Genomic DNA, 12,896 nt, shown 5'->3' on the forward strand with positions numbered 1-12,896 from the left:
AGCCAATGAAGCACTTTTGTAGTGTAGTCACTGTTGTAATGTAGGAAAAACGGCAGATAATTTGCGCATACCAAGCTCCCATAAGCAGCAATACGATAATGACCAGATAATCTGGTTTTAGTGATGCTGATTAAGGGAAAATATTGGCCAGGACACTGGGAATAACTCCCGTGCTCCTCTTCGAAATAGTGCCATGGGATCTTTTACGTCCACGAGAGAGCAGATGGGGCCTCGGTTTAACGTCTCATCTGAAAGACGGCACCTCCGACAGTGCAGCACTCCCTCAGCACTGCACTAGTGTGTCAGCCTGGATTTTTGTGGGTTCAAGTCCCACTCCAGGGACTTGAACCCACAACCTTCTGACTCGGAAGCGAGAGTGCTGCCTAATGAGCCAAGGCTGACACCGAAAGTAAGAAAGTGGTAGATTGAGAGGGAGGACAAGGAGAAGGATACAGGCAGCATTTTTAAGACGCTGAAACCATTTGAAAGCAGCTGATTGAGAGCACGTTTAATTAAAGTTCCCACCACAGGCTGAAGTTCACAAATAATTGATAAGAGGTGAGATTCATCTCTGAGCTAATTTGACCTGACCATGCAGCAATCATTTCATCTGTTCAAGAGTACCTGCTGTTTACTACAGAGCTGCAGCACAATCAGGTGCAGATTAGCAGAGTAGTCAGTGTTAAAATTATACTAATGCGCCATTACCTGAGCCTCTTCGAGCCCTGGATCTGGGAATGCAACTTGTCATGTGACATCTGAAATCAAAGGACATGGCCAGTTGAAAATATTAAACCTGAGAACTAAGAAACCTAATATGAGCTTCATCAGCTGGAGCTGGTTGCTAGGAAGGCCAACTGAGGCCCATCCATTGGACTCGGTTAAGGAATACATACACATTGTACAGGAAACTCTTTATTATCCGGCACCAACGGGACCGGCGTGGTGCCGGTTTATCAAAAAGTCCAGATTACAGAGAGAGATAGTTAAAAGGTACGAGAGCTCCGTACTCAGCAACAAATCCAGGCTTCCCTGTTGCTTAGCAACATGTGCAGGAACTCCGGCCACAGACCAAGCGTCCCTGTTGCTTAGCAACAAGTGCACGAACCCCAGTTACACAGCCACAGATCTAGGAACTGCCACTAATATGAAGTAAAACTTACCTGAACCTATTCCTGAATTTTGACGGTTAACCGAGAGTTTAGGTGCCGGTTAAAAGAGAGTTTCCTGTAATGGGAAGAGAGTGGGGCTGGTATTCTGGAAGGATGAGATCAAATGGCTGAAGTGGGTTTTCTTCATCCAAACCTACCTCATGACTTCGCTGTGAATCTGAACTAGAATTGCCAACTGTGGTTGGACATCTTCCTGGAGGTTTTGTCACATGACCTCCTGCCGCCAACCGCCCCGCCCCCACACTCCCGCCATTGGTCACCTGACATGTCCAACCTCCCGTGCACCACCTTCCTACACCAATCAGAAAGCTAACAGACTCTTGATTACCCGATTGGATGATTCTTGCCCGTCGGTCAAACAGCCCTTTTTAACTAATAAACTAAAGTGTTCACAGAATTTTTTAATTTCCCCCCCACCCCCACCCCATGACTTGTCTCCAGAGCAGTGTCCTGGCAATAAGTCTTTAATTCTTGGAGACTCCGGGGCAATCCTGGATGGTTGGCAACCCTAGTTGGACATATTCCTGGAGGTATCATCACATGACCTCTTACCGCCAACCACCCCACCCCCGCACTCCTGCCATTGGTCACTCAACACGTCCAGCCGAGCACTTTGAGTTTCTTCATCGGGAGCACGCGAAGGCCAGGTACAAACATTGGAAGGAGCGTCTGACAAACCAAGCACTCCACCCACTCGTCCCTTCAACCACTACCTGCCCCACCTGTGGCAGAGTCTGTAGATCCCGCATAGGACTCATTAGTCACCTGAAAACCCACAATATTGGAGTGGAAGCATGTCATCCTCGACTCCTGGGGACTGCCTAAGAAGAAGCAGAAGACTTTATTGGGATGATTCTTGACTACTTTTTTTCCCCCAGTGTAACTAATAAACAAAAGTGTAAAAGAAAATTACAGAAACCACTCTTTAATGCCCCTGTGATTTTGCCCCCGGGTTTGCTCGCAACAGTGTCTTGGAGATTAATCTTTAATTCCTGGAGGGGTTGGCAACCCTTAGTTTACGTGATTTAAGAATCTGCTGTAGTTAACCTTGTCCCTTTCTTTTCCTTGCAGCTTACCCCTGAGGTTCTGGGTGAACGTGATCAAGAACCCTCAGTTCGTCTTTGACATCCACAAGAGCAGCATCACGGACGCCTGCCTCTCGGTGGTGGCCCAGACCTTCATGGATTCCTGTTCGACGTCGGAGCACAGGCTGGGCAAAGACTCCCCGTCCAACAAGCTGCTTTACGCCAAGGACATCCCCAACTACAAAAGCTGGGTGGAAAGGTTGGTGTCGAGCCCTGGGTCTCGGGTTGCCAACTCCGGTTGGATGTATTCTTGGAGGTTTTGCCACAAGTCTCCCAACTGCCCCGCCACCACACTCCCGCCATTGGTCGCCCGATATGTCCATTCTTGTGGGGCACCGCCTTCCCACACCCAATCACAAAGTGAATAAACTCCTCATTACCCGATTGGATGGTTCTTGACTGTCAGTCAAACAGCAATTTTTCCCATGTCCAATATTTTTTATAGCTAATAGAAAAAAGTGTTTAAAGATATTTTTTTAAGAACACAATTTTTTTTTAAAAAACGCCGCCACGCTTTTTCTCCTGGGTCGCTCGTAGCAGTGCCTTGGAGGTTCCAGGGCAATCCTGGAGCGTTGGCAACTCTAACTGGGTCGCTGGTGAACGGGTGGGCAACGGGGCGGGGGCGACGGACGGATGGAACGCTGCAGTTTCTCGGCCGCTGTCAGCAGAGCAGAGAGCGAGTTTCAATTAAATTGAACTGTCATGGCACTTCAGTCAGTGGCACTCGATGCCTGACACAAGTGCCACAGTTGTCCGCCTGCCTGTCAGGCCGGCCTAGAGTGTCTGAAGGATGATGGAGATGAGCAGATGGCTTTCTGTCTGTTTCAACACTTCCGACTCTTCTACTGTCAATATTGGTACTGGAATGTTGATTTAAAAAATAACATGAGCTAGGGAGGGAGAGAGACCGTGAACATTCCCTCTTGGGAATATTTCCTTTATTATTTCACATTTCATGTCATAATAGCACTTTAGAGGCCCCACAGGCAATAAATTATCCTGGACAATTACATTTCTTTGTATTTCAACCAAATTAAAGTAAATTATGAAATTATTCAAAGTAGCACTTTGACAGGAGGGAATATTCACTAGTACATAGAATTACATCAAATTTACAGCACAGAAACAGACCATTCGGCCCAAGAGGTCTATGCCGGTGTTTATGCTCCACCCAAGCCTCCTCCCACCCTTCTTCATCTCACCCTATTTGCATAGCCTTCAATTCCTTTTTCCCCTCATGTGTTTATCCAACTTCCCTTTAAATGCATCAATGCTGTTTGCCTCAGCTACTCCACAATCTCACCACTCTCTGGGTAAAGATGCTTCTCCTGAATTCCCCATTGGATTTATTAGTGACCGTCTTATAGTTATGGTCCCTCGTTTTGATCTCCCCCACAAGTGGAAACATCTTCTCTACGTCTATCCTATCAGCATTCCTCTCGTTCATTATCAAATCTGTTTCTGCAGGGTTACGGTTGAAGGAGCAGCAAACCATTTTGGGGTTTTTGCATCCCTGTAAAATAAAGGAGAAGGAGATCGGAAGGGGGCATGTTTTTCAGTACCGATCCATCTGTCGCTCGCTCTATAAGATATCAGAAGAATGAACACAAGTCTCCCAAGGGGTGAAAATCCTCTTTTAGCAAGAAACAGGAAAATGTTCCTTTTTTCTCCCTAATTAACAAACTGCTAATGAAATCGTGGAAAGGTGTTTATTCTGAGGTTGCAATTCTGGTTCACGTTCAATTCGTAGAAATTGCGGCACAGAAGGAGACCGCTCGGACCATCGCACCTGTGCTAATTGGCATGCTGTTAATTACTGAGATAAATGTGGATTTTCCTGTTTTTCATTAAGAGGTGTTTACCGCCCCCCCGCCGCCCCCCACAGCTTTTTTTCCGGTTCTTGTTATTGATTTTCTCTCTGTCAGATGTCCGCATGAATACTGCCTGATACATAAAGGGGGAAAATTCAGTTGGTTTGCGCCTCCCGTTAGCGCCTTAAGAGGGCGCTAATGGGGCGCAAAGCAACTTGTGCCCGGGCGCGGCAATGTTTGCGCTGCTCGCGAAATTAACTAGACATTTTGCGGCGGCGCTAAACACTGCCGCCACGATCTCCTGCACCAGCAGATCGTGACGTCAGTCGAGTGCGCAACGCCCCGTTAGCGCCCCGGACCGGATATCGAGTGGCGCCCCCTGCCTTACCGCCTGCCGCTAGCAACGACAGGTTGAGGGGAGCGTTTTGCAGTCAGAAAGGGACTGGGGGAGCGCTATTTAAAGGCGACCACTTCCTGCCTTTTTTTGTTGGTGACATTTTTGCACCATGCATTCTGAGAGAGAGAGAGAGACTTCTGGAGAGATTCAACGCTGTGTGAAGGAGTTTTGGGTACTAAGCAGCACTTTGCAGGTTCATTTTGATTTGCCCTTCCTTGCTGAGGTAGCGCCTCGCTCCTCGGTCTTTGCGCCTTAAGACAGGTGTGAAGCGCCTGATTTAGCGCTCCAATCACCTCCGGGGCGATAAAAGCCAAGTTTGCTGTCGGAGGCGATAATTAGCGCCAGGCGCTAAACTTTGCGCACGGCCGATAATGGCGCCCCAAACGGGGCGATACTGAATTTTCCCCCCAAAATCTTTAAACCCAGGCCCCGTCTGCCCTCTCAGGTGGACGTAAAGGAGCCCACAGCACTATTCCGAAGAAGAGCAGTGAAGTCCTGGCCAATGTTTATCCCTCAACCAACGTCACTAAACAAACAGATTATCGGGTCATTGTCACATTGCTGTTTGTGGGAGCTTGCTGTGCCAAAATTGGCTGCCGCGTTTCCGACATTACAACAGTGACTACACTTCAAAAAGTTCTTCACTGGCTGTAAAGCGCTTTGGGATGTCCTGAGGTCGTGAACTGGGAGTGTTAGCCTAGTGTATATGCTCAAGTCGCTGGAGTGGGGCTTGAACCCAAGGACTCCGAGACGAGAGCGATATCCACTGAGCCACAGCTGGCTCCTATAGGAGGGAAGCTGCTGCGAGAGGCACAGGTTTCTCTCCCTAGGCCGCACTCTGCGGTATAAACTCTCCCACACTTGGAGAGAACTGACGGCATTGATAACAGGGGTGTGACGTAATAAAGACTCACTACGCACTTGGTTGTACATAAAGCAAGTCTTTAATCGACTTGTATCAAAACATGGAGGTCTAGTTAGTAGCCACTAGCTTCCTGTTTCCAGACTGTCTCTGGCCAAGCTGGGCCCACGCCCTAGTATTTATACTCCTCGGGCGGCGCCCTCAGCTGGCCGTTCAGTAGTACTTCCTGAGTTACTTCTTGTAGAAGTTGCGATTTATGACAGGGTGGCCAGGGAGTGTCGGCGGGGGGGGGGGGCGAGGGAGTGGCAGGGAGGGGTGGTCTACAAATGGGCCAGATTGAGGGAGCCAATTTCAATAAACCAGCGGGGAGCAGATGGGTCTCCACTCTCCGCAGCTGAGCCCTGCGTGACCGTCACTCTCCGCTTGAGAAAAATAACAAGGCGGAGAGTGATGCGCAGGGTGAGCACGCTCTCCCTAAACAATCAGGCAAGACAAATGCCCCTGAAATGTAGCATAAACCGAGCCACAGACACGTGCTTGTCCCAGGAGTCAGTCTCCCCACGCTGGTGTACAGTAACGTGTTAAAACCCTGTGCCAGTAGAATGGGTTCAACTGACAATGATTGATGCCCCTGTTCCACTTCAGGTTCTTTGATTAATTCCAATGCATAGTTTGAAGGGAAAAAAATAGGTGCCAAGCATGAAGAACGGATTGGAGAATTTCCCACTGTGTGAATCCAAGAAGCAAAAGAAAAAAAGGAACTGTATTCCGCTGGTCTTAACCCTTCCCATACCATCGGCGAGCTCACTCATCCAGAGGCTGATGTGGTGATTTCAATGGTTTTTAAACGTTTCTGTGTGGACGACATTCTGTAAATATTGACTCACTTCCGGGGAACTCCTATAATGCTGACACCGTTCCCAGGGAATACTTGCAACTATTGGCACGTTCCTGAGGATCTCCGATGATATTGACACAATCCTGAGGTTCTCTTCTAATACTGACACACTCCTGGGGATTATCTGCAAATATTGGCACACTCCCAGGGATTAGCTGAAAATATGAACTCACTCCTGGGGACCCCCCCTGCAAACATTAACAAGCTCCTGGGGATTACCTGCAAATATTGGCACACTCCCGTATAAGGTAAAGACTCAATCGCTTCCCCTTCCTGCAGGGAATTTGGCTGGAGTGATGACATCAGTTGGCCACCATTACAGTATAAGTTTTTTCCACAGAATTTAGATTTACAAAAATATCATAAATACCTGCTTTTATGAGCTGAAACTTGGTGGAAAGTTGCACAGCGTAGCTACGATGGTGTCCCCCCCCTCTACCCAAAAATACATTGTAAAGCAGAGAGGCAACGGTTGACGGGGGAAGAAATCCATTGCCACCTCAGAGTTCTCAACTTGTGCCTTCTGCCTTGATGAGGCAGAGTCCCCTTTCTGCTTTTAATTGTCAGGCAGGGTTTGTGAAGAAGCAGAACTTGACCATCTATTTGCCCTCCTCCTGTCCAGGTACTATGCAGACATTGGAAAGATGCCGGCCATCAGTGACCAGGACATGAACGCCTATCTAGCGGAGCAGTCCCGAATGCACATGACCGAATTCAACGCAATGAGTGCCCTCAGTGAAATCTACTCGTACGTTAGCAAATACAGTGAGGAGGTAATTGCTTTGTTGACTGAAGACACCAGAGATCGGCTGATACCAAACGCCAGCATTGTCTGTTTTGGTTCATTGCAACGTTAGGACCAAGGGTTGGCCTTCGGGCCTGCTCCGCCATTCAGTTATTTCATGGCTGATTTGTGACTCAACTCCACTTTCCCGCCTTTGCTCCATACCCAGAGGGCTGTGGAGGCTCAGTCGTTGAGTATATTCAAGGCTGAGATCGATAGATTTTTGGACTCTAGGGGAATCAAGGGACATGGAGATCGGGCGGGAAAGTGGAGTTGAGGTTGATCTTATTGAATGGCGGAGCAGGCTCGAGGGGCCGCATGGCCTACTCCTGCTCCTATTTCTTATGTTCTTATTCCCTTGATATCCTTACCTGACAAAAATCTATCTATCTCAGTCTTGAAAGCTACAATTCTTCCCCCAACATTCACAGGGCTAAAAATTTGGTGGTGCCTCTCGCCTGGGCGCCGGAAGTACCGCCCCGGAAGGAGCCGCGAGCGCCAGCCGGATATTCAGTTTGAGCGCCCCAAACGGAAGCGCGGCGCTGCTCGAGGCGCCCCGCATCCGTCTTGGGGCGCTGCAACTGAAAATCACAGCGCAACGTGCCGCAGCGCCACACGCTGTGGCACGGCGCACTACGGTACTGCAGGCCTTCCTCCCCTTCTTAAAGGGAAGGGGCCTGCTGTAGCGCGATCGGAGATCGCGAGTGCCAGCAAAAGAGCCCGGCACCGAGGAGAAGTGCCGGGCTCTTGGGACACAGCTGGCGCAACACGGGGGGGGAGGGGAGGGGTTAGGGGGCCGGGGACGGGAGCGCAGAGAGGTGCTGGCAGGCGGCCAACAACAAAGATGGCCACCCCGCACCTCTCCTTTTAATTTGCGCCTATACCGCCGCAGGTAGGCCCCCCTGAACCGGTCGCAATTTGCGACCGGCGTTACAGCAGGGGGTGCTACCAAATATCGTGAGCAGGGCGGCAGCGGGGTGCTGCGCGCACTGATGACGTCATTGGTGGTGGCGCAGCGCTACCGGCTAACGCCGCCATTAGTGCCCCTCTAAATTTCGTGGGAGGCGTGGCCAGTGGCGCTAAACCCACTAAGTGCCCTCTTTGGGCGCTAACTGGTGGCGCGGCCCACCGAATTTCTAGGCCACGGCCTTTTGGGGGAGAGAATTCCATATTTCTACTACCCTTTGGGTGATAAACTACTTCCTGAATTCTATCCTGAATGGCCTGGCTCTAATTTTAAGATTATGTCTCCTTTTTCTTGATTTCCCCCCACCGGAGGAAATAGTTCCTCCGTATCGACCTTATTAAATCCTTTTAACCTTTGAAACACCTCGATCAGATTGCCCCCTCAATCTCCTACACTCAAGGGAATACAAGCCAAGTTTATGCAACCTACCCTTATAATTTAACCCTCCAAGCCCTGGTACCATTCTGGTTCAGATTTCCGATATCCCGAGAAAATATCTAGGAGCTGTGGATTTGAATTCTGAGGACATGTGTTGAATTGTTGAGCATAGGACCTTTATTTCCAACATGGAGAAACTTTGGTGAAGGGCCAGAACCCATAGTGCAAGAAGTCTCTTCCGTGGTCTTATCAGTGCTGGGTGGCCCTGGAGAAGGAGCAAGCGTTGTCATAGAGTCATAGAGTTTTACAGCACAGAAAGAGGCCCTTCGGCCCATCGTGTCTGCGCCGCCCATCCATCCCTGTCCAGTCTAATCCCATTTTCCAGCATTTGGTCCATAGCCTTGTATGCAATGGCATTTCAAGTGCTCATCCAAATGCTTCTTGAATGTTGTGAGGGTTCCTGCCTCCACCACCCTTTCAGGCATTGAGTTCCACATTCCAACCACCCTCTGGGTGAAAAAGTTCCTCCTCAAATCCCCTCTAAATCTCCTGCCCCTTACCCTGAATCTATGCCCCACCAGAACGCTTGAGGCCTTCCACAACCATTGGGCACCGCGGGGACTGGAGGGCATAGTGGACACTAGGTGTAATATTATTATTTAATTTTATACGTTTCCTTTGTCTTATGGTTTAGTTCCTTATTGGTTGTGCCCCTCTAAAAAGGGGGCACTTTGGTTTCCTTTTGTTTGATGACACCAGGGCCACCCAGTGTCTCCTTATGGGTTTCATTCGAAAAGGCATAGTGCAAAACCCCACCACGTTTCACTGAAGATTAGAAGAGAAGGTGAGGCAAATCAAGTAGTGGTTAATGGCAACTAGGCTTGTGTCCTAAAAGCCTGCAGATTGCTGGAGAAAGTAGTGAACAGGAAGGGAAGCGGTTCCAAAGTCCTCGGGTCCTGGGAAAGAATGAGCTGATTATGAGGTGAGCCATCAATTGGCAGCAAATCAGAGGTGGGTTGGGATAGTTAAGTTCACTTAGCGATGTGCCATTGCTGGTCCTGGTTGTCTGGATCTCACTTGATTGCCTTATGGAGTCGGGGAGGAATTTCCCAGTGTTTCCTGAAATTAGCAGCAGGGTTTTTCGTTCCCTCTGCTTTTATTGCCTTGCACTGAATGTGCCATTACTAACAGTTGGGGCAGAGGTGCACAGTCTAGTGGATAGAGGAGCATTGATGGCTCTATTCTCACCATTGGTTTCAAATGCCCAATGCAGTGTGGCTGCAGGGAGGAGAAAGAGGGTAGTGGGAGTTTGGGAGGAGCAAGAGGGCAGGCTCTGACCATAGTTGGGTCACCAAGAGAGGTTAGTTTGGACAGAGAAGGTTAGAGATGAGACAAGAATCACTTATCAGGTAGTTGCTTTCATATATTCATGAGCTTCCCTTGGAGGATAGTGTGTAGCGGAAGGATTTGCAGTCTGATTATGTAGAATTACACAGCACAAAACAGGCCACTCAACCCAACTGGTCCACGCCAGCGTTTATGTTCCACACGAGCCTCCTCCCACCCTACTTCATCTAACCCTATCAGCATAACCTTCTATTCCTTTCTCCCTCGTGTGCTGATCTAGCTTCCCCTTAAATGCATCTATGCTATCCACCTCAACTACTCCCTGTGAATGCCGGTCTGACAGGCCGCGACGTGAACGCTTCTTCCATGGCCATGACCATCTTTCTACCAGCTGAAAGGGGTGGTTAGTCCTACATGATGGGAGGGTTTTATAGGCTTCCACAATCCACATAATCCCACACCCACCAGACGCCAGTCTCCCACTGGATGTCTACCCAGATGTCAAGTGCCGGTCAACTACTTAACCGTGGGGAAATGTCACAGCTGAACCCAATCCTATCCATTGCACTTTAAAGCAGGCGTCGCTTGATCGTAATTAGGATCAGCCAACCCTGAATCACTTTTCTCCTCCCGAACAGGGTGAAGTGCAGCATCCTCGCTATCACGTTGGCTAAGGTCAGCTAACTCAGTACAGTGTGTTTTGAACCTGGGACATTACCCAGAAAAAATGTAAGAATTTTATGCTTTGTGTAATATTGTTAAACTCAACATTAATATCCCCCTTTTTTGTGCTCTCATCCACAGATAGTTGATACCCTAGAATGTGAAGATCAGTCCAGGAGGCAGAGATTAGCCTACAAACTTGAACAGGTGGTTGCCCTCATGTCCATAGAGAGCTGAGTGGCACTCCCAAGGAATGCTGGGTAAAAGAAGCCAAGCTGTGCCTGACTAAAGATGGTCACCTTTCAAGTGCAAGTTATGATTGGTTACAAGCAAAGTCACCGTGATCATCTATCTCTCCATTATCTCTGTCTCTTCATCTTTTATTCTCTCGCGCTCTCTCTCTCTCACCCACAACATTATTGGATATATCAAAAAAGGTCAGTGAAAGGTTAAAACTACACAAATCACCTCATGGTTTTTTTTGAAAGAAAACAGAAGTCACCCATGCAGAAAAACATTGGCGAGGGGCTAAAGCTCACAGCAGTTTTCTCAGCCATCATCTCCAGAGGAGCTTGGCAGTCTTCCCTCTCGTTGTCCAAGTGACGGGAACTAGGAAAGACAGAAGATCTTCACGTTCTGTGGGGCATTGCCAGTGATTTCCTTTGGGACAGATTGATATCAGATATGGCTTCAGCCAAGCATTTGCCTTGGGGTTTTTTTTTGAGGAAAGCCTGAGGCCTTGTCACGGAAATATCTTTGATCAACGTGAGATCGATGAGACAATAATGCAGTTTCTTATTCAGTTGACTTCATGGCCAGAGACTGGGGACCTATGAGAAACAAAAAAAAAAAGTGTGCATGAGTATTGCAATTTATCTGGTGGAGAACTCTGTGAGAGGGGAAGAGAGCCTCGCAAAATGGTGGAGGGCTGATCTCATCAATTGGGCTTGGGGGTAAATATATTCCAGAGCTGTGTATATGGGCTATGGTGTAGGGAGAGGAACAATCAGACATGCACACACACACGCACGCGCACACGCACACACGCAAACTAAAAGTCAAAGAAAGGTACTCTAAATCCTAAGCCTTGTATTAGGAATCGAAGAAAAAGTGATCATGTGAATCCATTTCAAACAAACGGACAGATTCAATTTTCACCAGAGTTTTGGGACATTTTGGAACTCTGGGGGTACTGGAGAACAACAAACAAAAAAAGACATTTGGTTTGGAAACAATGGATTATCCCAGCCAGCGAAGACCAAAGGATTTCAGTGCTGTTCGAAAATAAGTGCCACTGTGGAAAAAGTAACGTTTTATTTACAGATGTCTACCTAACTTGTGAGGCTACACGAGAAAAAAAAAATACAGAAAAAAAAACCACACACGACAAGCTGGCTTCAAACGAGCATTCCTCTTTATTTGCACACCAAGACGCACAGATTGACAAACTGTGAATTTTATTTATAGAAGAACGAGACGGGAAAAAAAAGAATGAAATTGCTACAGCGAAGACATGATTTGCACGCGTTAGATGTAGGAGGAGCCAGATACTTGGGATGGGACTGGGGGCGGGGGGAAGGCGGGTGACACAAGTCTTGCGTCATCTCACGGCCGGTACTGAAACACTTTAAACAGGAGCCTGATCGGATTGGTTTTTTTTTTCCCTCCCCAAGGATGTGTATCGGATGAACATGGATATCGTATTATTGTGAAATCTGAAGCTGCCCCTTTACTCATTCAGCTCCAAAAATTTTTTTTTTAAGGGAAGGGAATTTAAGAAAAAAAAGCTTTTTGCCTTGAACTGTGCCAGACTTGTGATGTGAATGTGATTGGTCAGCCCTGGCAGTGACCTGGGCTACCCAGCTACTAGTTTTCTTTTCAATATTTTTTTGTTTTTTTAAAAAAAAAAATGCGCATGTAATATGATTTCGAGAAACGAACTTCAATACCAAGCAGCAATGCCATGATTGTGGATGTGTCCTCTTTGAATTTTTTTAAATGTCCATTTTTGCTGGAGAATAGCCTGAATGGGTTGTTATGTGAACGTCTCTCCACTTAAATCAACGACAACATTTGTAACCACCTACCCTTAGAAACCAGTGTTAGAACGCGTCAAGACAAAATGACATAGGTTTTTATCTTAATAACGAACTGTAATTAAATATACTACTTAATCAGAGGACTTGATAAAGGCAAGCTTCAGTGCTTTGTTATATCAATTGTATACCTGTGTATGTAAATATGATGCACTCCTATTTTGCAGTTCAGAACAAAAATTTACTATTTGTAATATAGAATAAAGTTTATTAAAAAAAAATAAGTTCACGACTGTCTATAATGTTTTGCAGAGGGCCTGTGGCATTCCGCACAGTGAGTCTGTGCTACACTGTATTACAAGGGTGTTATGTCATGTAATGCATGGTCCATTGTCAGGGACACTTACTTACAGCAGCTCAGTAAGTCGCATTCCATTCTGTCAAATCAACAAAGTGTGATGGTAAAGGTGTGATACTCACAGGAAGTGTGTACTAA

General features: G+C 47.5%; 1 protein-coding gene across 6 annotated transcripts in view; it reads left to right on the forward strand.

The window, feature by feature from the left end:
* The window catches only part of plxna4 (plexin A4), a 691,435-nt gene extending 678,751 nt beyond the window's left edge, over positions 1-12,684 (forward strand). For 5 of the 6 annotated variants that reach the window (XM_086010677.1, XM_086010680.1, XM_086010678.1 and 2 more), the window contains exons 30-32: positions 2,244-2,456; positions 6,848-6,998; positions 10,506-12,684. In XM_086010677.1, coding sequence (XP_085866803.1) covers positions 2,244-2,456; positions 6,848-6,998; positions 10,506-10,601 — 460 coding nt within the window. In that variant the 3' untranslated portion in view covers positions 10,602-12,684. Of the gene's footprint in view, positions 1-2,243; positions 2,457-3,724; positions 4,520-6,847; positions 6,999-10,505 lie in introns of those variants that run through there. The other variant, XM_086010681.1, reaches the window with a different exon arrangement.
* Positions 12,685-12,896: the final 212 nt, after the last annotated feature.

The sequence above is a fragment of the Somniosus microcephalus genome, chromosome 17, assembly GCF_052327205.1.
Source record: "Somniosus microcephalus isolate GS21.2 chromosome 17, FLI_Smic_1.0, whole genome shotgun sequence".
Taxonomy (NCBI): Eukaryota; Metazoa; Chordata; class Chondrichthyes; order Squaliformes; family Somniosidae; genus Somniosus; species Somniosus microcephalus.